The 24,422-nt window shown below is 32.8% G+C and overlaps 1 protein-coding gene across 3 annotated transcripts in view; it reads left to right on the forward strand.

Annotated features, from left to right (window-relative positions):
* Nucleotides 1–3,959: 3,959 nt before the first annotated feature.
* LOC131941753 (protein furry homolog) overlaps nt 3,960–24,422 on the forward strand; it is a gene marked incomplete at its 5' end in the record, with an annotated part of 81,853 nt that continues 61,390 nt past the window's right edge. For all 3 annotated transcript variants that reach the window (XM_059301225.1, XM_059301226.1, XM_059301227.1), the window contains 9 exon segments: nt 3,960–4,115; nt 4,260–4,349; nt 4,583–4,845; nt 4,996–5,163; nt 11,004–11,168; nt 12,985–13,134; nt 13,219–13,391; nt 13,631–13,739; nt 15,729–15,888. In XM_059301225.1, coding sequence (XP_059157208.1) covers nt 3,960–4,115; nt 4,260–4,349; nt 4,583–4,845; nt 4,996–5,163; nt 11,004–11,168; nt 12,985–13,134; nt 13,219–13,391; nt 13,631–13,739; nt 15,729–15,888 — 1,434 coding nt within the window.

The following is a 24,422-nucleotide window of genomic DNA, read 5'->3' on the forward strand; positions in this document are numbered from 1 at the left end:
CATTGTAAAGTTGCTGGATTATTTCCACTAACTTAGCAGGTACACCATAGTGTCTCAACAGATTCCATATTGTTTGCCTATCCACACTATCAAAGGCCTTCTCAAAGTCAACAAAGCAGATGTAAAGCGGGGCTTGCCATTCAATCGTCTGTTCTACAATAATTCTAAGAGTGGCTATCTGATCTGTACAAGATCTTTCCTTCCTGAATCCTGCTTGTTCCTCTCTTAGCTTAAGGTCAACCGCCTCTTTCATTCTGTCCAAAATAACTCTGGTAAGGACTTTACTTGGTATGGACAACAAGGTAATGCCCCTCCATTTTCCACACTGAGATAAGTCACCGTTCTTAGGCAACTTCACAAGGAGGCCCCTTTTCCAATCGGTTGGGATCTGTCCTGTGTTCCAGACTAAGTTAAGTAATTTATGAAGTCGATTTACTACTTCATCCCCACCTTGTTTTAATGCCTCTGCTGGGATATTATCTGGTCCTGCTGCCTTGCCACTCTTCAAACTATTTAAGGCGTTGAGAATTTCCTGTCTGGTGATTTCCTCGGTATTGATGTTAAGGGGTTCCCCAGGCTCCAGGTCTGGTGGATCTTGAGGTGCTGGACCGTTTAGTACTTCCTGGAAGTGCTCTCTCCATCGTGCCAATTGTTCCTCAATTGACGTTAGAAGTTTACCATTTTTGCTCCTCACTGGCCTGTTGGTATTGGTTTTCCTCCCACTCAGAGCTCTGGTTGATTGAAATGTATTAAATCAATAATATTTTAAACATTAATAATATAACTACAAGAAAAAACATAAAAATAAACATAACACGAGACACCATTACTTATACAAAGCTTTCATATTTTATATTATTTTGACCGACAGGATGATAAAAGGGCTTCTATCAAAAATTAATTAAAACTGATTTTCACAAAACACGCTAATGCACTTAACCACATGACATGATGTTGAAATTTTTTTTTATTGATGTTTTTCCAATCCCGAACAGGACAGCTATGAGTATCATTTGTTCGTATTATGTGATTGCATATATATATATATATATATATATATATATATATATATATATATATATATATATATATATATATATATATATATATATATATATATATATGGGGGGCCTAAAAATTTTTTTTTGCGGGGTGGCCCTTTTTTTCTAGTTCCGCCACTGGCGCATACGTTTGTTTAAGTGGGTGCAATAGACTATGAATAAGTTGGGGTGCTATAGTCGTTTACTAAGTTGAATCAGGCGATTCTGCCGGCGCCCCAGCATGGTGCGATTTGGTGCACCGGGCTAGACTGTGAGCACTTTGCTTTTATGTTTGCATTTAATTTTGTGTTTAAGTTTGCATTTATTTGCATTATTTTAAGTTATTGTTTGCGTTTAGGTTTGTGTTTCTATTTGTATTTGCGTTTGTGTTTCCTTTATTGTTTGCGTTTGTGTTTTCTTTGTGTTTGGGTTTGCGTTGTTTGTATTATGTTTGCGTTTTTTTGTGCCTCTTGTTTTGGGTAATATATCCCCTAAACCCGGACAATGCTGATTGTCATGGTCATGGTCCTTTACAGATAGGTTTTTCACAGAGGCCAATGCAGGGCCTGGCCAGGACGGCTAGTATCTATAATAATAGTTTCGCTGTCTGTGTATCTATCTATCTGTCTATCTATCTATGTATCTGCCAAGAACGCTATAGAGAAAACACAAGCAAATTTAAAACATGCATAGTGAAACGGAAGCGAAATATGACGTCACATTTAGCGTATAGTAGAAAATAGTATCAAGCCGGAGAGTGCACACAGTAATATGACGTCATTGATTCTCGAGTAAACATTGAATAAAAAGGCAATTTTGTCTAATCTAAGTGGTTTGCGTGAAGAGTTTCATTCATACAATTCTTCGGGTAGGGGCGAAGCCCCACCCTCGCGAAAGAACGTCTAAGCCCCCCTCCCCCCCAACTCAAAAGAAATTTTTCTCGTATCTATATAGTTTCACTATTTCACTATTCTGTCACTCTGTATCCATCTGACAAGAAAGCTCTAGAGAAAACATAAGGATAATGAAAACTGTCTCAGGCAGATTGAATGACATTGAATGAAATTAAGAAGGATTTATCTATTGTGGTCAAACTAAAGAAACTTATAAAGTTTAAAATTCCCTAAACTACACAAAAAAGAATGATGTCATTAATTGTAAAATAAATAAACCAGGAGTGATCTCCCCTAAACTTTATCTAATATCTATATATATAATTCTCTTTTGGGAGACGCTAGAAAACATGGTCTTAGTGAGCTGAGTCGGTTTAGTGACGGCTATTAGGGGCAGATAATTTAGTTTGAAACGATTTTAAACGTTGGGGGGGGGGAAGGGGGGGGTTATGGTCCTTAACGAGCTACTTACAGTGTTTTAAAGAAATATTTTTAGTGTCAGCGTTGGTACTGTCGAATTCACAAATTATGAATTACTGAAAAGTAGAAAAAACAACAACTAAATAGCGGCATATGTTATGCCGTGGGCCGGCTCGTTCTTATATAAAACAACAGGGGATCTCAACTCGAGAAATAGACATGATTTTTAATTACTTAAACTTTTTAAAATAGAAAAGAATCTCATTGAAAAAGAATTGCACACCAAGTAAACGCCAAACAAAATGTGTGTAATAGTGTGGAATATTATTAGTACTTTATAAATTCACATGCGTTTTTTGAGAAATCGGATATAGCGAAAATTACTACTTCCAATCAATGGACATTACCCAAAATTTGACAGAAGGCAAAGAGTTAGATCTTTTACTTACATGTGGAATTTCATTTATCTATCTGAAATAGTACTCAAGTATAGGTTTTTGAAAAATTGTAAGTAGAAAAAGTTCCACGTCCGGTTATCGGAATTTGCTCAAAAGTTGATACAGATTTAAGTATTTTAATATAATACTTAAATATGAAATTTCATCAATCTAGCTGTAACTTTACTCAAGTTATCGTGTTCACAGACACACACAAACACACACACACACACAGACATACGGACAAGATTGCAAAACCAATTTTTTCCAACTCAGGGAGGTGTAAAACGTCGCAAATCTCGATTTTTTTTTTTGCACAATTACAATACTTTATCTATACTTCATATACGAGAAAGTAAAAATGCATATTTGTTTATAATAGGAGCTCAACAAGACAAAGACTGCGCAAACATTCTTTACCAACAACTATACTTCATAAACGTCACATTCTTGCTTAACGCATCATAAACTCACCATCTTTTATTTATGCAAAATCTTTCATACCACACACCACACATACTCTCGTATCCTTCCATTACTTGAATATTACCCCCTTCTCCCTCAATCTAATATCATTAGCTATAAATGTGCTTATTATAGTCTTCTTTAATAATGCACATAGCAGATTTTTTTCTGTGCTCTTATATAGAGCAAAAAAGACGGTGCAGCCTGTTCGCTTTAATAATGGTGTAATGATATATATATATGATCATTCTTTCTGAAAAGATCATGTATTAATGGTGTAATGATATATATATATGATCATTCTTTCTGAAAAGATCATGTATTAAAAGATGAAGATAATCAAAGATTATTATTCAGGCCTTTGGATTTCTTTAAAAGATAAAGCCAGCCAGTCAGTCTGCCAGCTGCAGACATACTTTAATTTTTATATAGATAGATATGCAAAAGTTTAGGGGAGTTTACTTCCGTCTTATTTTAAAGAAAACAATTTATTTTCTCCTTTTTGAAACATTTATTTTGTAATCTCAAGACGAAATAATTGGTGACCAACTGCATGATCAGAAAAAGTTTTAAAACTGAGATTTTTAACTTACCAGAAATAGTAATTTTCTAATTAAAAAAGGGACCAATAAATCATAAATCAAATTATGTAACTCCAATCAATATTTGATGTTAATTGCTGTTTCTGTATGTTTTGTGTGCAGGATGTGAGCAGTGCTCATGTCAACATTGATGTGCTACATGAGGTAGAGGGCCTTTGTCTTGTCATGATGTGTAGCTGCAGAGTGGTGACCAGAAAATTGGCTCTACATCTTCTCCGGGAAGTTAGAAATATATTTAACATTTATTCAGATGAGCAGGTACATTTGTTTATAAATCAGGAATAACTTTTACTTGAAAGCTTAGATATGATTAAAACAATCTGCTTTAATAAGTTGTAACTAATGTGCTTTTTATCATTTGAATTAGTTTAAGAAAATCTAATAAAATTGTGTACCTGTCAGTTGAGCATCAGCAGTTTATTAGAAGTGATTGACAAGGCTTGCCCTGCTGTACTGGAAAAACTTATGCCATTACTGCCCACATCTGAAAAAGTATGTTAAAAGTCCTTGTACCTGCCATTTTGTTCACTTATTAACTGACCTCATATGTTTTTACTTTATTACCATTTAAAATGAAATAATGTTAATAAGAACTCCAATCACAATACTAAAGGTTTTAATAAATGATTTTTATTACATCTTATTGGACCCTGTTCTAACTGATTTTATTATTTCTTACTTGCCCTTTTATTAACTCCGTACTGATTCCTTTATTTCTCCACTAGCCCATATTATTGACCCTGCCTACAATTGATCTGGCATGGGTTATGGATAGAGCAGTTACTTTATGGCTACCAGCTGGAGGGGGCAGCATGCAAGATGGAAATCAAATCAACTACAGTTTTCATCGTGTTGATATGTGGATCCGTTGTGTGGCTGAGTTTGCTTCTAGAGAACATGCCCAACATTCCTGCCCCCATGCTGTAGGGCATGCATGGCCCATTGTATTCACCAGACTCAATGCCTTGTTTCCACTGGTGGATCCGAGGTACATCAACACTTTTTCATACTTCCAAAAAATATCTAGTATTTACATTGAATTTTCATGAACAAGTTTTTTTATCCAAAGATGAACTCAATTATTTTTTTTTCTACTAAACTATAAAAAAAAAAGAAAGCTACCAATTTGTATTTCTAGTGCCCAACCAGAGCAAACCAGAGCATCATCCATTCTAAGATCAAGCAAGAAAGGAACATCTGAAAAAGATGTCCATATGCAGCTTTGGCAAAATTATGTTATTCTAGCTTGCACAATAGCAATGCACAGTGCAGGCCTACCCCAGAGGTGTTCTTCTCCAGAATTAGGGTATGTAAAAACTTGGTACACAAATGTACTGCTCGTTGCTTTTGTCTAAAATGGTGGAGGTAGCAAAAAAAGTAAACAAGCTCTTTTTACAAGCTTTTACTTTATTCACAACATCTGTTTGCGGTTTGTGGCAAATCTTATAGCTCAATTATAACCAACTTCTGCTGCAGCGATTTTGTTCAAATTTTCCAGATACCCGCTTTTCAAGGGCAATGCATGTATATCTATTTTTTAATTTAATTAGAAGTTAAATCAGTCATTAAAAAGTAATTAAATAGTTTCAAAACTAAGGGGATATAACAAGATTAAATGCTAGTGATCACTTCATAGATTACTATATTCAATAACAGAAGGGGAGATAACTAGCTAGATGCTATCACCTAACCAGTCTGGTGAGCTGTTGTTCATGCCCAATGTTTACAATTGTAGAGCCAGGTTAAATAAGTGATGGCTATTAGGGGCAGATAGTATGAAGATCACAGGGGCTTAACCACAGTTGTCACACTTTTCTACTTTCGAGAAAAACGAACTTTGATGTTTGCAGACTCTGGTAGCCTTACAGGTGTTACATTTTTAAATTAAATTTTTTAAAATGAAAATTGGTTCAATCCTCAATAAGAAGGTGTTTTCATTTAGTTACTAGCTTTAACCACGAGATCAGAATAAATTTTAAAAAATGCTTATACATTTTGGACATGTGTTCTTCTTCCCTTGAAATTCTACTTTATTCATGCTAAAGCATTGAAAATCACACAATATGTATTGGAAAATGATTTATTGTTCTAATACTGATAACTAAAGTATTCAATAATCAGATGGTCAGTGTAAAAATTTCACACTGGTTCTGACTCACTTCCTGGCTGTGGTCTGACGCCAGGTTGCCAAGGTCCTTGTTTGGCCTTCAATGAATCTTTTTGTTCACATACCTATTGTTTTAGTTTGAATGTTTTTAAATTTTAGACTGGCCAGACTAGCTGTGCAGGCTTGTGTGGTCAGACGATAGTAAATCTGACATCGTGAGCATGGTTTCTTTCTCTTGAAGCATGTTTGGACACTCTTTCTGTCAGGGAGTACTAGACATACAGCTCTCTCTGTACATGATAAAGTGGGGTTTATCCTTTACAATTTGTATTTCTGTGAATTTCAGAAGCATATTGCTTTCATATTGATGTAGGTATGTCAAACGGCCTTAAAAAACACAGTTTTTGCCAGTTTTCTTCAGTATATTTTTATTATTAAAGCTATAACTCCGTTCAATTATTAAACTTCCACATATTTTTTCAGCTTTGTTTGATGAACTAAACCCCACTTCACTTAGTATCGGAGTCTAATTGTTTTCTGATTGCTTAATTTAAATATTTTTGTCTTTTCTGACAGAGTGTACTTTGAAAATTAATTATAACATATTTTTCTAATCTTTTTAAAACAGCTGAATATTTTTTTCTGTTAAATGTAAAAGGTCACGTGTTTGTACACTTCGTCGCCAGTGTCAACAATATATGGGTATAGTTTAAAGTAGAAAACCCCGCAAATTTCATGGATGGGTTGGGTTTTAGCGATCATTTTAAACTAAATAGTACATGATGTGTAGCTTGAAATACTGTACATTACCAAAACTATCGATTTTTTTGTGTGTTCTTTAATTTCAATCTTAATTAGATGTTAATGCCTCCAACTCTTACCTTGAATAGGGGTGGGGGCTAAGTAAAATCTTTACTACAGTTGTAACAATGTCCATATATATTAATGATCAGTGCACGAGTGCAGATGTATTTACACTTTGCAGTCAGCTTGGAAATAAACCCTTATTAGGTTCCTTTAAAAGAATATAGCCCTTATCTACGAAAAAAAACCTTGTTACGTCCTCTAAATTATGTTGACCGTTTATGGTGGCTATTGATTACATATTTACAAGTTGTGAAGAATAACTGTTAAGACACTAAGGGTGAGAATGCAAGACTAGCATGGTTTCCTATTTAGCCTACATAGTTGTATTTAAGAAGCAAGTATATTTTTGTGCAGCTGCAACATATCGCAATAATTGTTGAACCAGCTATGTATAAATACATATTTATAACATAAAGATACATCGACTGAGGCATTCTAAATAATTTAAATGTTCTTACTTTTAAATGTACTACTGGTTCTTGAGACTAATAATAATTTCAACAAAAATATTTTCTTTATGTGACCCTAGCACTGTTCAAGCCACCATATATTGAATCACATATAAATTAATCACAGACACAAACCCTGTTTACCTGTTAAGAGCTATGATTATCCTTTATTTCTATGTACCCAGATCTACTGTAGGTGTCATAATTTTTTTTTTTTTTTAAAAGACAGATTTTCGACAGATTGTGAACCCCTGCACTCTTCTGATCAAACGTGTGTTTTAAACGTACTTGTTATAGGCATACATGTAACTTAAATTCAAAGAAGCGTTGTCCCTTTACATTTTGATATACTTATCAAGTATGTTCTTTCATCAGACATTTTTTGGTGATGTTTTTAAAAATGTACAAAATTTTTGTTTTTACCTCCCTTTTTAAATTTTTTAAAAAGAGAAAAGACAATATGAATGCAGTTATTTTAAATGATGTACTTATTTTTGAGGTTTGAAATTTTTTTTGTTTGTTCTCCCTGTATGTTTGTTTATGTTGAGTTGAAAGGATTTTGTTTGTGACATATACCTTTACAGATGTTTGTTTATGTTGAGTTGAAAAGATTTTGTTTGTGACATATACCTTTACAGATGTTTGTTTATGTTGAGTTGAAAAGATTTTGTTTGTGACATATACCTTTACAGATGTTTGTTTATGTTGAGTTGAAAGGATTTTGTTTGTGACATATACCTTTACAGATGTTTGTTTATGTTGAGTTGAAAGGATTTTGTTTGTGACATATACCTTTACAGATGTTTGTTTATGTTGAGTTGAAAAGATTTTGTTTGTGACATATACCTTTACAGATGTTTGTTTATGTTGAGTTGAAAAGATTTTGTTTGTGACATATACCTTTACAGATGTTTGTTTATGTTGAGTTGAAAAGATTTTGTTTGTGACATATACCTTTACAGATGTTTGTTTATGTTGAGTTGAAAAGATTTTGTTTGTGACATATACCTTTACAGATGTTTGTTTATGTTGAGTTGAAAAGATTTTGTTTGTGACATATACCTTTACAGATGTTTGTTTATGTTGAGTTGAAAAGATTTTGTTTGTGACATATACCTTTACAGATGTTTGTTTATGTTGAGTTGAAAAGATTTTGTTTGTGACATATACCTTTACAGATGTTTGTTTATGTTGAGTTGAAAAGATTTTGTTTGTGACATATACCTTTACAGATGTTTGTTTATGTTGAGTTGAAAAGATTTTGTTTGTGACATATACCTTTACAGATGTTTGTTTATGTTGAGTTGAAAAGATTTTGTTTGTGACATATACCTTTACAGATGTTTGTTTATGTTGAGTTGAAAAGATTGTGTTTGTGACATATACCTTTACAGATGTTTGTTTATGTTGAGTTGAAAAGATTGTGTTTGTGACATATACCTTTACAGATGTTTGTTTATGTTGAGTTGAAAAGATTGTGTTTGTGACATATACCTTTACAGATGTTTGTTTATGTTGAGTTGAAAAGATTTTGTTTGTGACATATACCTTTACAGATGTTTGTTTATGTTGAGTTGAAAAGATTTTGTTTGTGACATATACCTTTACAGATGTTTGTTTATGTTGAGTTGAAAAGATTGTGTTTGTGACATATACCTTTACAGATGTTTGTTTATGTTGAGTTGAAAAGATTGTGTTTGTGACATATACCTTTACAGATGTTTGTTTATGTTGAGTTGAAAAGATTTTGTTTGTGACATATACCTTTACAGATGTTTGTTTATGTTGAGTTGAAAAGATTGTGTTTGTGACATATACCTTTACAGATGTTTGTTTATGTTGAGTTGAAAAGATTGTGTTTGTGACATATACCTTTACAGATGTTTGTTTATGTTGAGTTGAAAAGATTGTGTTTGTGACATATACCTTTACAGATGTCTCCAACATGGCCTTTTTTAGGGTGTTGAAAAAAAAAAAAAGTTAAAAACCAATTTTTTAAAATGTCGTCACTTTTTTACTACTTGAGATATAAGAACAGATTTTGTGCCCACTATCTTAGAATCAAGATTTCTTGACATAGCAACTTTCAAAAAAGCTGTGGGACTGTTTTAAAAAATCAGTTTGACACCCCTAATTTATGATGTTGTTTTGTGTCTTTGGTGTAGTAAGTGAGGATTGCAGAATTTGCTTCCAGTCTGCAAGTCATTCTGCTGAAAGCTTTTGATCAACATTGTCCATGTCTCATTCACATTCTATATAGGTATGCCCTCAAACTGGAAAATAACTTTGATGATGTCAAATCGCTTTGTCTTGTGCTTGCTGATCATGTGTTGTTTTTCCCTTCATTCTCATTGGCTGGGCAAAAATAATTTGGACATGTTTGGTTTTTCGTGGGTAAACATTGGACATCCATTGTTATTCCATTGTGGCATGTTTTTAAAAACCTAAATATTGCTGTATTGAGCTGAATTTTAGCTTTCAAGTTTTTTTTACATGATAGTTATGCAAGAGTACTACACGAAAAGGATGTTAACTCAAAAACTTCAAAATGTGGACATTTGTGGTTTAGCCTGTGTGGTCTTCATATAGTTTTTATACAATTTCAAACTAAGGGGAGGTAGCAAGATTAAGAACTATCATTCGCTTTATCAGCTTGCTGTTGTCGGTAAATTGTGGTCATGGATGGCTGTTTTCACAGGGCAGATAATCAACTTTCCGAGATAGCAAGCTACTGATGGTGTTTTCAAACAAATATTTTTAGTCGAGTCAACTTCATAAATTAGGAATCACTAGATAGAATGTAGAAAATAAAACTAATTTTAAAAGCATTTGTAGCAACAATGTTACATTGGCTTAGTTGTTTTTTTTTAGTCTCTTCTTGGCCAGGTGTAACAATAGCAGAATCTGTATTATTTACATGTAATTTTCAAAAGAAAAAATATAAAATGAACACTGATGAGTCATTACACTGTGTTTACATCATACAACCTTCATCGACCCACTCTCTAGGCTACACACTTCCGGCCACTAGCATAACACTTTCAAGGGGAGACCACTCTCACCCTCTCCCAGTGCCTACACATCTATATATATAATTCTCCTCTTCGAGCCGTTAGAAAACAAGCTGCAAACGCTCTCCCTACCTCCCCACCCCTACATGGTTTTAGTGAGCTGTGTTCACTCTAAATGTTTACAAGCAGAGCCAACGATTTTAAACGTAGGGGGGGGGGGGGGGAGGGGGGGGAAGGAAGGGGGGGGGGGGGGTTATGGTCCTTAACGAGCTACTTATAGTGTTTTAAAGAAATATTTTCAGTGTCAGCGTTGGTACTGTCGAATTCACAAATAATGAATTATTGAAAATTAGAAACAACTAAATAGCGGCGTATGTTATGCCGCGGGCCGGCTCGTTTCATTTTAAACAACCACTTCACAAACAAGCTTTTAAATGCACTAAAAATAATAAAATACAACTAATTTGCTTTCTTTATTAAAAGCTTTGGTCACTCATGTGATCTTTTACATATTTTAGTGACAAAAGTGCATTAAAAAGCTTGTTTCTCTAAAGGTTTTTTTATGTTTGTTTTATTATTTTTTTATACATGGTTATTTTTTTTAGTTTTCATTTAGGTAATGTCTGCTGTCTGTTTATTCTTTCTGTTTATATTTTCCATAGAATTGAATGGTTGAAACCTTCATGTTGCATGAATTTGTATTTTTTATTAGAGTGGCGTCATCTCCTGAATCCAACTCCGATAAGTCTCCAACTGTCCAAGCTTGTACTGCAGCAAATTTATTCCAGCGCTTGGTGCCTTTGATGAGATGTGACAGTTCTGACATGAGAGACACCATAGTCAATGGTTTAGGCTACTGCAACCCTGTGGTCTTTAAGTAGGTCCTGATTTAAATAGTTGCTGGCTGGCTGGGTGATGACTGCTTCAGATATGCAGGGATGTGACTTTTCCGAATTTTAGCGGAAATCCGATTTTTCCGTTTCAGTTGCGATTTTCCACCTGATTTAATTTTCGCCGAATTTTTACGCAGAGTTTCAATTTTTGTCGATTTTTTACGAAGTTTCAAAATTAGGAAAAAAAACGGAAATGTCTTCTACGGAAAGGGCCGACATGCTCATTCCACTTATTCGTATTTAAATCGACAACTACTGTACTTAGGTCAAACGGACACGCGAATATGCGCATTTCTTTTCGATTGGTCGATTGCGCTAGGTCTGATGGTGCTCGATCAAGATTAAATGTAGATTAAGATTCGGAATTTCGGCGGACTTTCGAATTTCTCAAAGCACACTTTTTGTCCAAATTTTCCGCTAATATTTTCAGTTAACTATTTATCAAAAACACGGAAAAGGTAATCTAAAATAATGCAGTTATTCAATTAAAACTTACATCTCTTAAGCCTGGTAATCTAGCTATCGATATAGCCTAATTTACCTACTGGTATTTTAACCTGCCTAAATCTAGAGTTTCTTTCTGATTCTATTTTATTTCGCAATCTCAGATTAATATTGAAATCCTTGCAAAAGGTGACTGAGGACTAGACTAACCCGCCCCACCTCGTAGCAACGGTGGCTCTTGTGCCCTCAACTTGACCCCAAGTACGTTTTCGGTACTGCTTGTGGAAAAAAAAATGACGTCACAGTCAATTTCAAATAGCTGTTCCTGCAATACGTATGCTGCGTAGGCCTACAGATTAAAAAAAAAAAACTAAACTCAACGTGACTATGACCGTGTCTTGTTTGTGGAAGAAAGAAATACGTTCAGACTGGGGGGGGGGGGAGTCTGGCTTTTTTAGGAGAGAGGGAAGGTAAATATCGTCAAAAAAAACATGGATGACCCCTAATAATTTACAGCTATTCCAAAAAAAAACATAAATATTGATGTGGCTTGGTCATCATAATGATTAACTTTTAGCTAACCTGGTCCATTTCATTTTTCCATCACATGAACCTAAAATTTTCAAATTGTAAATAATCTTAATCTAGGGTCTTTACAGTTGAAGACAAATATTTTTACCAATCCAATCTTTAAAAGAATATATATTAGGCATTAGTCCCCCTATTTAAAAATTGAAAACAGGAGTACATCTAGAATCTACACTAGATTAGTACAGTTTAAATTAGCTTAATGGTAAAATAAAACTTAATTGCTACTTTTGTTACATTGTAATTTTTAAAATTTGTTTATACGATAAACACTTTATACGGTAAAGACTTTCAATGTTATTTTAGAGTAACAAACTTCTTGTATTTAAAATATTAACTTCATTAAACAATTAATTAGTACAGTAACAGTAAGAAGCTGCTTAACCGCGATAAGAAGTAGATAAAACATTGAGTTATTATCCGAAGAAAATTTCCTAATTTTTTTTCCTGGTCTGGTCACATCCCTGGATATGGCCTGGGTGTATCTATTCATGTATTGCTTAATTCAAGTATTACATCATCTTTTCCCATTCATGCCCAAGACACATGGGGTAGTTGAAGGAAAGCTCAACTGTTTCAGTGACATTAGCATATGAAGGGATAGTGTAGTCAGCATTATGTCCATCCCTATGGTTCCTCTAAGCAGTGTCAGGTACCCATCAGAGCTAAGTATTTTCTAGCCATTTACTTATTCATTTTTCAGGGTTATTAATGATTGTAACATGCAATTTTTTAAAATAAAGTTTAAAATTTTGCTCACTATTTCAGAGAGTTGGGTGAAGAGTTACTCCCATTTTTAAAAGAAGCCATTGACAAAAAACAAGACAGTTTAAGAAGAAGGAGGAAGAGGGACATTCTACGTGTGCAACTAGCTCATATTTTTGAGTTGATGGCTGAAAATAAAGCTTTTTCTCAGAAGTATAATGTTTTATTCACTTGACTGTTTTAAAAGAATTATTTTGTTCTGTGTTTAAATAATTAATAATAATTTTTTCTTGTTAGTGAATCAGGGATCATCGAGCTAGAGACTGGTTCATTAACTTCCATGTTTGTGGACTACATAGACGGAGCCCGTCAATATTTGGAGGGGGAAAATGATCGTGATTTGCCCATATTACAAGAAATTAGACTTCATTTTAGTGCTTTTATTCAGCATCTTATATGCAACACACCAAGTAAGCTTGGACTCACTAGAAACCACTTTAGGATGGTTAAAGTTGTGAACGAAATTTTTTTATTTCAAATGATTTAAAAATTTCTTAGTTAAAAAAATTCTTCATCTTACTATAAAATGTGATTACTGTACTAAGAGAGCAATTGATGTAATTGTAAGCAGATAGGATTTAAATAAGCACATAATAATTTTTTTGTAAACAAGTTGAATTCCTAACCTTGGTGAAATTTTGCTTTGCAGTGGAATACAGAAAAAATCTACTTTCTAGAGACTTGCGTTATAGTCTTTTCCATTTATTTGCTAACTGGAGTGGTCACTTCAATCTAACCTTTGGTCCAGGAGATAAAAGGTATTTGAATATAGCCTTGGGGTAGGGGAAGGGGCATCATATTGCTTGATCACTCAAAAGCCCTCCAATTTTGAAGTTTTTGATATTTTAAAATTTTACATTTTAAAAAATTTCACTTTGTTCAGCGGACGTAAAAAATACAAATATTGAAAATCCTTTAATGGTATAAATATAAAGCTATAACTGTAAACTTGAATTTCATTTGTAAATCTTGAAAATCCAACTTGACCAGATTTTCATTAGTTCTTTGGTTTCTCTGCTTTATAACTTGACTATTGTGTAGTTTTTTTCTCCTTCTGTTTTGCACTATTATGTTGAGTCATCAATATTACACCTCTACTCTTTGCTTAGATGATCTCATTATTTAATTACATAGGCTTTTCAATGTTCCCCTGCCATGACCACATTGGTTTTAAATATCAAGATCAAAGATACAAAATCTATGCTTTTTACTTTCTCATATACGAAGTGCAAAAGAAAGAAAAAAATTGAGATTTTTACTAATCTCGACATTTTACACCTCCCTGAGTCGGAAATATAGTTTTGCAATTTAGTCTGTATGTCTGTATGTGTATGTATGTGTGTCTGTGAACACGATAACTTGATTACTGTATCAACTTTTCAGCGATTTCCGGTAACCGGAAGTGGAATTTATTCTACTTTCAATTTTTGAAAAGCCTATAACTTGAGTAGGCCTACTGTTTAAGATAGATAAATGAAATTTCACATGTAATTAAAAGATCTAATTTTCTGCCTTCTACTTCAATACAAATTTTAGTAATTTCCGTTGACCGGAAGTAGTAATTTACGCTATTTCCGATTTCTGAAATAACGCATGTGAATTTATAAAGTACTAATTATGCGCCTCACCATTATAAACATTGTTTGGCGTTCACTTGATGCATTATTCTTTTTTCTATGAGATTCTATTCTATTTTTATAAGTGTAAGTAATTAAAAATCGAATAAAAATCAAGTCTATATCCCGAGTTACCATCCCCTGTAGTGTTATATTCGAGAAAGTTTAGGGGAGATCACTCCCAGTTTATTAAAAAAAAGAGTCTAAGTGTGTAAAACATTGATAATTTCAACAATTCCTTTTAATAAGTTTGTGCTCGAGTATTTTCAACAACTCTGGAACTATGTTAAAAGAAAGTAGACAGTGTTTATGTTTTTACTAAGTAAATTTTTTTTCAAATAAAACTGTCATCTAGGTCTGCATTTAGATTGACATTTTGAGGCTTTCCTTAATCAATGCTCATGTCACTTGAAGGCAGCATTGGCAGAAGTTGTTAAAAAATAAGGCGGGGTAGTAATTTTTATAATTTTTACTTAAAAACATCAAATTCAACCATCCATATGACAATTACACATTTATTACACAAATATCTGGAGTTAATTCATAGAAAGATGATAATTACGCTGGCTGCCATATGCAGAAGAATGTTTATCGCTAAAATATTTTTAGCCCAAACTAAACCTAGGTGTTACCTTAGCCCAAATTTAAACTTAGGTGTTACCTTAGCCCAAATTTAAACTTAGGTGTTACCTTAGCCCAAATTTAAACCTAGGTGTTACCTTAGCCCAAATATAAACTTAGGTGTTACCTTAGCCCAAATTTAAACTTAGGTGTTACCTTAGCCCAAATTTAAACTTAGGTGTTACCTTAGCCCAAATTTTAAGTTAGGTGTTACCTTAGTTCAAAATGAAACCAAAGTGTCAACTTAGCCCATAAAAGGATGACACTTACAGAAAAGTTACCGACTAAAATAGCAGTAGTATTTTTAGAAAAATAAAAGAACTCTTGATTGGAATAGACATGTAGACTTATTTTCTCCCCATGTAACAGTAACATATCAATTGAACTGTCATTATAAAAAATTATGCTGTAAAACATTTTAAATTTTAATGCACACTAACTATATTGGGTGATTTTTAAAAAAAATGTCTTTTGCATGTAGTTCATGAGATGTCCATATTTGAATTTAAGAACTAGCAAAGAGGAAGCATGGAGTGAGCAGGAGTTTTCAGCAGTTCAGGCCATGTCAGCTGTACTGTGTTGTGGAAAAGTATTTGACCCCAATGGTCTGAATGACAATGGATACATCTACCATTGGCTGGATACATTGCTTAGCTCTCAAGATGAAAAGGTAAATGTTCTCTCATTCATTCATAGCACTATCAGATACAAAAATACAATTTTTTTCGATTATACAGTTCAACAAGTATGACCACTTTTCTTACATCCATTTATTTACTTTTAAAAAATTTGCCTCTGTTTTTTCCTTTGATACATAAGCAAATACATAATAAATTCATATTAAAAAACATTAGGGGCCTATATTCGCTAAAATTAGTTTTTTAATTAAAAAAAATTAACTTCATTTTAATTAAAACCAGATATTTGCATCTGATCTTATACTTTTTTAGTATTAACCCTTTACAGTCAGATGCATCTAAAAGTTATTTATGTTTTGTTTTTTTTAAATCAAACTGTGTTGTTGCTACGTTGTAATTTAATTGTGAATATCATAAAAAACTGAAGTATAAAAAAAATCTATATATGGAGACCATAGAAAACACAGCGCAGCTTAGCCGTTCCTACCCTGCGTTCTAGGCATATCGCAACCACCCCCATCCCCACCTGTCAGGTGAGCTGTGGTTCACCATGAATGTTTACAATAGAAGTGACGGCTATTAGGGGCAGATCTATCAGTTTTTAAACAATTTGAAACTAAGGGGAGGGAATTATAAGTTACCAGCGTATCATATGCTGCTATTTAGTTGTTTTATTTTCTACTTTTCAGTAATTCATAATTTGTGAATTCAACAGTACCATTGCTGCCACTGAAAATATTTGCTTTAAGACACTATCAGTAGGTCGTTAATGACGATAACCCCCCCCCCCCCACCCCCCTTTCCCCCAACCCCTACACTACAACCCCCCCCCCTCCCCCCCCCCCCACGTTTCACACTAACATTTAGCGTGAACCACAGCTCACCAGACCATGTGGGGGTGGTAGGGATATGCATAGAGAGGAAGAGAGTGGGCTCCAAGAAGAGAATTATATATATAGATAGATAGAAGAAGATAGATGCTTGATCTTTTCATTGTTGTCTGTAAACTGTCGTCACAGACTGCGGCTTTCACAGGGGGGTGGGGGGGGGGGGTAGGGAGTGGGAGGAAAATCGTCCTTAACGATAGTGTTTTAAAGCAAAATATTTTCAGTCGCAGCATTGGTAGTGCCAAATTCACAAATTATGAATTACTGACAAAATAGGAATTAAACTAAATAGCGGCGTATGCTATACGCGGGTCAGCTCGTAATTGATAAAACATTTATAACAATTTTTTATTTCAGCCCTTAACCCTTTATTTACGGAATTATGTTCTGAATGAGATTTTTACTTAAACAATGTGTTACTATATTGCTTTTGGCACATTCAAAGCATATATCGAAGGAAATTTCGTTTCATAAATTTTTAATGGCCCAAACAGATATTGGTACTTATAAGTACCGTCAGTAAAACTAGGACATTTTTTTTTCAAAAATTTTTTTTTTACAAAACAGGAACAAACGATACAATTTATTAACTAATAACATGGCAATCATTATAACAATCACTTTTTGTAATTTTCACACATAAATACAGCACGAAAGTATTTTTTGAGTACGATTTTTACTGGATTTTCTATCGGAACACATCTTAGACCTCAAACACAGCAAAAGTAGTCGACATGTCATGCTCCCTCAATTTTGTCTGTGGTCTTTCTGGTGTAGCAACGGTTGCCGGAATGAATATGCTTTAGCTGGAAACTTCCAATAACTAGTACAATGAGCCGCATAAACAAACAAAAGCCTAGTCATTCAGCACACAACTACTAGAAATACTAATATAATTGTAGCCTACTATAATGTTATGACAAGTCTACACTACAGTGCAAAGTTCATAAATAGAAGTGAGCTCAATGTGTTTTGGAAGAAGTAGTGGATTACTCTTTTCTGTTTACTGATTAAAATTTACCTTAAAGATCTATACTATATGCAGAAGTTTGGAGTATGGACTATTACTAGTCTACAGGTATACATTATGTAAATGCTAGTTGTTGTAGGCGAGACAATTTATTGCAGTAAATATAACTAACAAATTAAATCTTACTACCTGAACTAGGCTTTGGTATACAAATGAAGAATACTAAACCTTATAAACGAGCCTGCTACTGATACCTTTATTCTTGTTATGTTTTTACTACTAGAAATTAACATGTAATTACAATATTTCTTAGGTAAACCATATGCAAACCTTCTTATAAATGAGTAAATATCATTTTTTGAGTACATTTCGATAAGTAATTATCAAGACAATATTTATGTAACTCCACCTAACAAATCTGCAATTTTCTAAAAATCCTAAAAAAAATGATTGTGTGCCCTGACGGTACTTATAAGTCCACTTCTAAACATTGATCTAATACAAAGACAATTTGATTAAAATTGTATAACTAGAAGTTAAACGCGTTTCCCTGACTATTGAAGGTGCCAATAAAAAATATTTGGGGTTGAAAACTTGAAAAATAAGGTAAAACAAAGGGAAATCAGGAACGTGTGTGAGAAATGTACAGAAAAATTGTGAACTACCGATATAGCAAGACATTGAAAAAGCGCCACACCATTATTTTTTTAAAAAACATTGATACCTCCGACTACCGGCGACTCGGGGGAGATAATACTATAAAATACATCAATAATTTTTAAAATTCGTATTTAATTAAAAATAATACAGGCACTTAATTAAAGTGGTACTTATAAGTACCGTCAGTAGATAAAGGGTTAAGAAGAAAAAAATTAATTTTTTTTTACAAAAATGCACTATCATTTAAATAACTATAATTGATAGTATAAGATCTCATAATTAGATTTTAATTTTTAAATGTTTTACCATATCCTGATGTGGTACTTTATTTCTGGTTTATAAAATGCCATTTGCCAGTATGTTTCAGTTAGGTGGACAAAATTTCATGCATAAATGTAAGATATATTGTAAACTTTTGAGTGATTTCTGGTAAATAGAAGTGTTATTTTGTTCTACTTACATGTGAACATGAGATCTTGAGTACCATTTCAGTTCGGCCAATGAAATAATATATATAAGTATTAGCTCCTGTTAGTAGATTTTAATAAACTTTGAGCAATGTCTGGTTAATCGAAGGTGTAGGCCTATTTTGCTCTATGTCCTATTTCTCAATAACCTTTAGAATTTGATTATTTTTTATCATATTCTTGCTACTCTTATTCTGTGAACTTTTTGCACCTCTGTGATTTAAAAAAAAAAAATCTTTGTTTATTTTTCACAAACAATTGCTATGCTTATATAAGAAAATACTGCATCTGGATTAATCTAACTGCTCTAAGGAGTTTTCCAACGGGAATAAAGGATTTATTTTGTTACCCTCCAGGGTGGATCTATGACCTCACAAAATATTAGTGGGATTATTTGGCTATTCTTTTATATATAGCTCATAAAAGGAGACTTTCACTCGCGGTCATTTTTTCGCCCTCATTAAGGTATTAAAGCCTGACCAACAGTTTTTTCATATGGCATAGTCATGTATAGAGATGCTTGCAAAAAAATTAGCCAGATGTACAGAGGTTAAGTACTTTAAAATCTTAGTTGAAAAACCCCGTTTTTCACATAAATTAGAAAGATTACATAAGGAAATACATTTTGGTCAGTTTTGACCTCTTTGCAGATTTTTCCTGGATATGGTTAGATTTTCCTAACATCCCTAGGTGTTTTTCTATCACCTCACAAAATATCAAGGGGGGAGGGTCGTTGAGCAAAAGTTTGTTTCAATATATAGCTCATATAAGGACAATTTCACTTGCTGTCATTTTTGAGCCCTCATCGAGGGCTTTGCGTCAAACCGACATTTTTGCCATATGGCCTAGCCATTTACCTAGGTGCATGCAAAAAATTAGCCAGATGTACAGATGGTAAGAACCCTAAAATCTTTGTTGAAATTACCCTCTGTTTTTCACATAAATTACAAAGATAATGTAAGGAAATATATTTGGTCAGTTTTGACGGTTTTCCCAGATGTGGCGAGTTTTTCTGACACCCCAAGGCGTTTTTCTACGACCTCACAAAATATGAAGGGGATCGTTTAGTAAAAGTTTTTAATGCTTTATAATTTTAATAGAACTAAATCTTATAGCTAAAATAGTTGCTTGCTTAATGAACGCATCAACTTTATCAAATAAACACTCTGAATTGTAATAAAAACAGTACAAAAATAATAGTCTAATTAATTTTTAAAAAAATTATTTAAAAATATCTAGTTATGTCAAAATTTTATTTCACATTTGCTTGTCATTGTTTCTTGAAATGGATGAAAGTTATCAAGTTAAATAAAAGCTGTAGAGATAGATTATTTCTTTTTTAAAATTCTAATCACTTTTTGTACAAAGTATGAAAAATGTCTGGAATTAAGAAAAGTTGATTCCAGACTTAAAAAACGGTAATGATCTCTCCTTAACTTTCTTGTATATTCAATTTTTTAACTAGATTAGAATTATGTCAAAAAAAGATTTGCATACTAAATGAACACAAACGCTGTGTATATAGGCAAAAATTATTGATTTATATGGGAAATATTGATTAATTTTTAAAATGTTAATTAAACATCTAATTAAATCAATTTTCGGTCACAATGCATTTTCATCCATGCGTGACCTACTTGAAAAGTGTGACAGAAATTGGTCTGGTATAAGTGGTAGAAATTTTAGCTTGCAAGATTTTCGCCTAGACAGACAAAAAGACAGAAATCAAGAGGAATTCTTTTGGTTTTTTGAGAAATCGGGAACAGCGAAAAGTACTACTTCCAGTCAGTGGGAATCATTCAAAATTTTAAAGAAATACACAAGTATAAGATCTTATATTTCTAAATGAAATTTCGTTTACCTAAATGCTACAGCTCTTAAGTTATCGTGTTCACACAAAAATAAAGTACCTCTTCCAGTTTCAGAAATCATTCTGAATTTGATAGAAATGTGCTCATACAATGTAATAGTTTTGTGAAATTTTGTCCACCTTACTCAACTTTTTGATCCTCCTGTACCACTTTTTCTGTCTGAGTCTCCGTGCCATGGCAGTCTGATAAATTGGTCTGAGACACCTAACCCCTGATCAGCATAACAATGCCATATTAAAAAAGCCCCTAACTAGTGCTGATAGTTTCGTAAGTTCCTGTCATGGCTGCGGCCACAAATTTTTTGGTTCTATTTATCATTTTTAATATACGATGACAAAATTGTTTGAAAATATCAACAATCTGAATTCTACCTTTATATGTATATGTGTATACATATATTTATATTTATTTGCATATATATGTATATACTAGCCGTCCCGGTCAGACCCTGCACTGGCCTCTGTGAAAAACCTATCTGTAAAGGACAATGACTTGTGTGTTTAGTAATCAGCATATACCCGGCATTGCCCGGGTTTAGGAAATATATTACTTTTCTAATTAAACCTAACCACACCAACCAAAACCAAAACACACAAAAAAAATGCCAATATAACACAAACTCAATACAAACGCAAACACAAACCCATACAGAATTCAACTTTATATATTAGATATGAATAATATGTATTATATAGGCCTATATATATAATATATATATATATACACATACATTTTCAATTAGTTGTGCAAACCTTGTCTGATTTCGTAGTCAGCAAGTTAAACTAAGAAAAACAAAGTATCCCCTAGATCTATCTGACAAAATGTTTGAATTATGTTTTTGATATTTACTGAAAATAAAAAAAAACGGGAGTGATCTCCCCCAAACTTTCTCGAATATTCTAATATAACACTTTGTGGGATGGCAACTCGGAATATAGACATGATTTTTGTTTACTTAAACTTTTAAAAATAGAATAGAATCTCGTAGAAAAAAGAATTGTGCACCAAGCGAATGCCAAATAAAGATGTGCATAATAGTGCGCAATATTATTAGTACTTTATAAATTTACATGCGTTTTTTGATAAATCGGAAATAGCGTAAATTAGTAATTCCGGTCAACGGAAATTACTCAAAATTTGACAGAAGGTAGAGAATTAGATCTTTTACTTACATGTGAAATTTCATTTATCTATCTGAAATAGTACTCAAGTTATAAAAAAAAAGTCCTTTACAAATTTCTGGTCAATATGGTTAGATTTATATGTAACTGTGTGCTTGTAGGGCGAGAGTATTACGTACTGGTGTGGTTGCCATTCCACACTTAATTTCAACAGGGTCAAGTGCTCTTTACTTTTCTTTCTATATGGCACAAACAATGTAAGACGCACTAAATTTCAACATCTAGTGCTCTCTACTTCTGTATCTAAATGGTACAAATAATTCTGTTGAATATTATCCACCCCTCTTGATGCACAATAATTTATGGAGCCTTTAGTTTTCTCAAATGGTTAGCTGAAAAATATTGACTGTAAAGGGTTAAGAGGCAAAAAAGGTTATTACAAAGCTCAAAATGTTTTAGTTACTCATTTTATTTATACTACAAAATACACAAAAAAATAACAATTAAAAATATTTATTGAGCTTTGGTTTGATTACAAACTTGGTCATTAAATGAAATAAGATTATTTATAAGATTTAAAAAAAAACATTTTAATTCTAAAACCTGGTACATTCTATTCAATGGAATTGATGGGGACAAAGGTGCAATGCATTCAATAATTTAAAATACATTATGGCAAATGCTTTTTTTTTTACCTGTTTATTGTTTCTATCTAAGATGTGATTTATTTTGTTACCTACTTTTCTTGAATGCAACTAGATGAAATCAAAGGTAAGCAACGGCATGCAAGCTGAGTTTTCATTTTTTTGCAATGCTGAGAAGAAGTTGTTTCCTTTGATCAAACTGACTCAAAAGATAGATGTTTGCTGCCTGGCTCAATTTTTTTTGTTGAAATATTTAAAAATTGACTTATTTCACTCTATTGTCAATCAAAGCCATTGTTTGCTCCTTTTTTATAAGTTTACAACTGATGTGTATAAAATCAGCAGAATGTGCTGTAAAAAAGATTCAGCAATATTTATTACTACTTTTAATAAAGCTGATTTAAAACATTTATATTGTATCTATATATAATCTTTTTTGTTTACCCTCTTTTTTTCTGACATGAGTATTATTTGTAACAGACTTGCCCTGTTAATTTTAGATGTTTAGACATTTTTTTCCCTTTCTATTTTGCACACATTTGGATTCCTATCATCTTTTAATGCCTAGTGACACATAGGCTATATATTGAACTAGTTATAAAAAATTATTTTTCAAGAATATTATCTTAAATGTCTATTAAGCATTTATTTTAAAATAATGTAATGAGCCTGATCTAATACATAAAAAAACTCATGATCAAAGTACAAGAAAAGAGGGTACTCCAACTATTTTTCCTGAATAGTTCTTGGTTTTTAAATTGCCCACATTTCTCTGAAATGCACTCATACAAAATCTTGATTTTCAGCACTTGATGCTACGCAATTATATACCCAAGATTTCCAACAATCTTGTCAAATATATTTAAAAGCTTATCTTTTATCACAAATACATTTTCTGCATTATCAGGGAAATTGGATTAGAAATGTCAATTTTTAATTTTTGTTTCCCTTTACTGAGCATGCTGATTTCCTTTGAAAAATATGCATTTTTATTTTCAAGCAGGTTTCTTTATTCCGATGACAAGTTTATCTGGGCAGATACCTGTGTTTAACATAATGCATGCATTTTCAAATTCTAATGTGCTAATCAGAGCAGTGAGCAAAAATATAATCTGAATGAATAACGCAAAAGTATCTGACTACTGGGAGACAGTGTTAGTTTTCTCTTTGCTGATGTTCATTCTTACAAATTGTTTACAAAAGTTTACTTTAGAAAAATGACTCAGTTTGACTGATGTTCATGTTTACAAGTCACAAGTTTACTTGAGAAAAAAATGACTCAGCTTGACTAATTAAGCTAAAGGAACTAAACCAAAAATTTTTTAAAGAATATTTGCAATCCTCACCAAAAAGTGTGTAATTGTTCAGATAGAAAAAACAAGTTTTTAGTCTTGAGACATCAGTAGGAACCATGGACCCTTGGGTTAGGGTTAGGGTTAGGTCAGTAGGAACCATGGACCCTTGGAAAAATTCAGGTGGTCCACTAGGAAAATATTCTGGTCAAAAACCTGGATCGTTGCTGTAATGGGTCTATTAGTGCTTTAATTTTTTTTAATGTGTCATTTAAGAAACCCTGCCCCTTTGTTGTTTTGTTATTATTGTATATTTCAGTTTGTAAAATTTAAGTTGGAAAGGGGCCATTTCTATTATTTCTTGGGCTGTTTTTAATTATTTCTCAGGCTGCTTGGCCTTAGCAAGTCCACCCCTGGTAGGAATCTATCCCATGCTCTGTCCATTTTTAGAACATTTTTTTATCAAGTTACTGCTCATTGGTTTTTGCACAATTTTAAAATATTTTGTTATCCTTTATGTAAGAAATAGTTCTGAATATTACTTAATCAACTTAAATTGGAACAGAGCTGCCTTGTATATTCATCTTAAAAATCTATATAATAATAATAATAATTGTTTAGGGAAGAAAGTGAGTAGGAGTTTTCAACTTATGA

Source organism: Physella acuta, unplaced genomic scaffold (genome assembly GCF_028476545.2).
Source record: "Physella acuta isolate Inbredline_101_S28 unplaced genomic scaffold, ASM2847654v3 ptg000372l, whole genome shotgun sequence".
Lineage (NCBI taxonomy): Eukaryota > Metazoa > Mollusca > Gastropoda > Physidae > Physella > Physella acuta.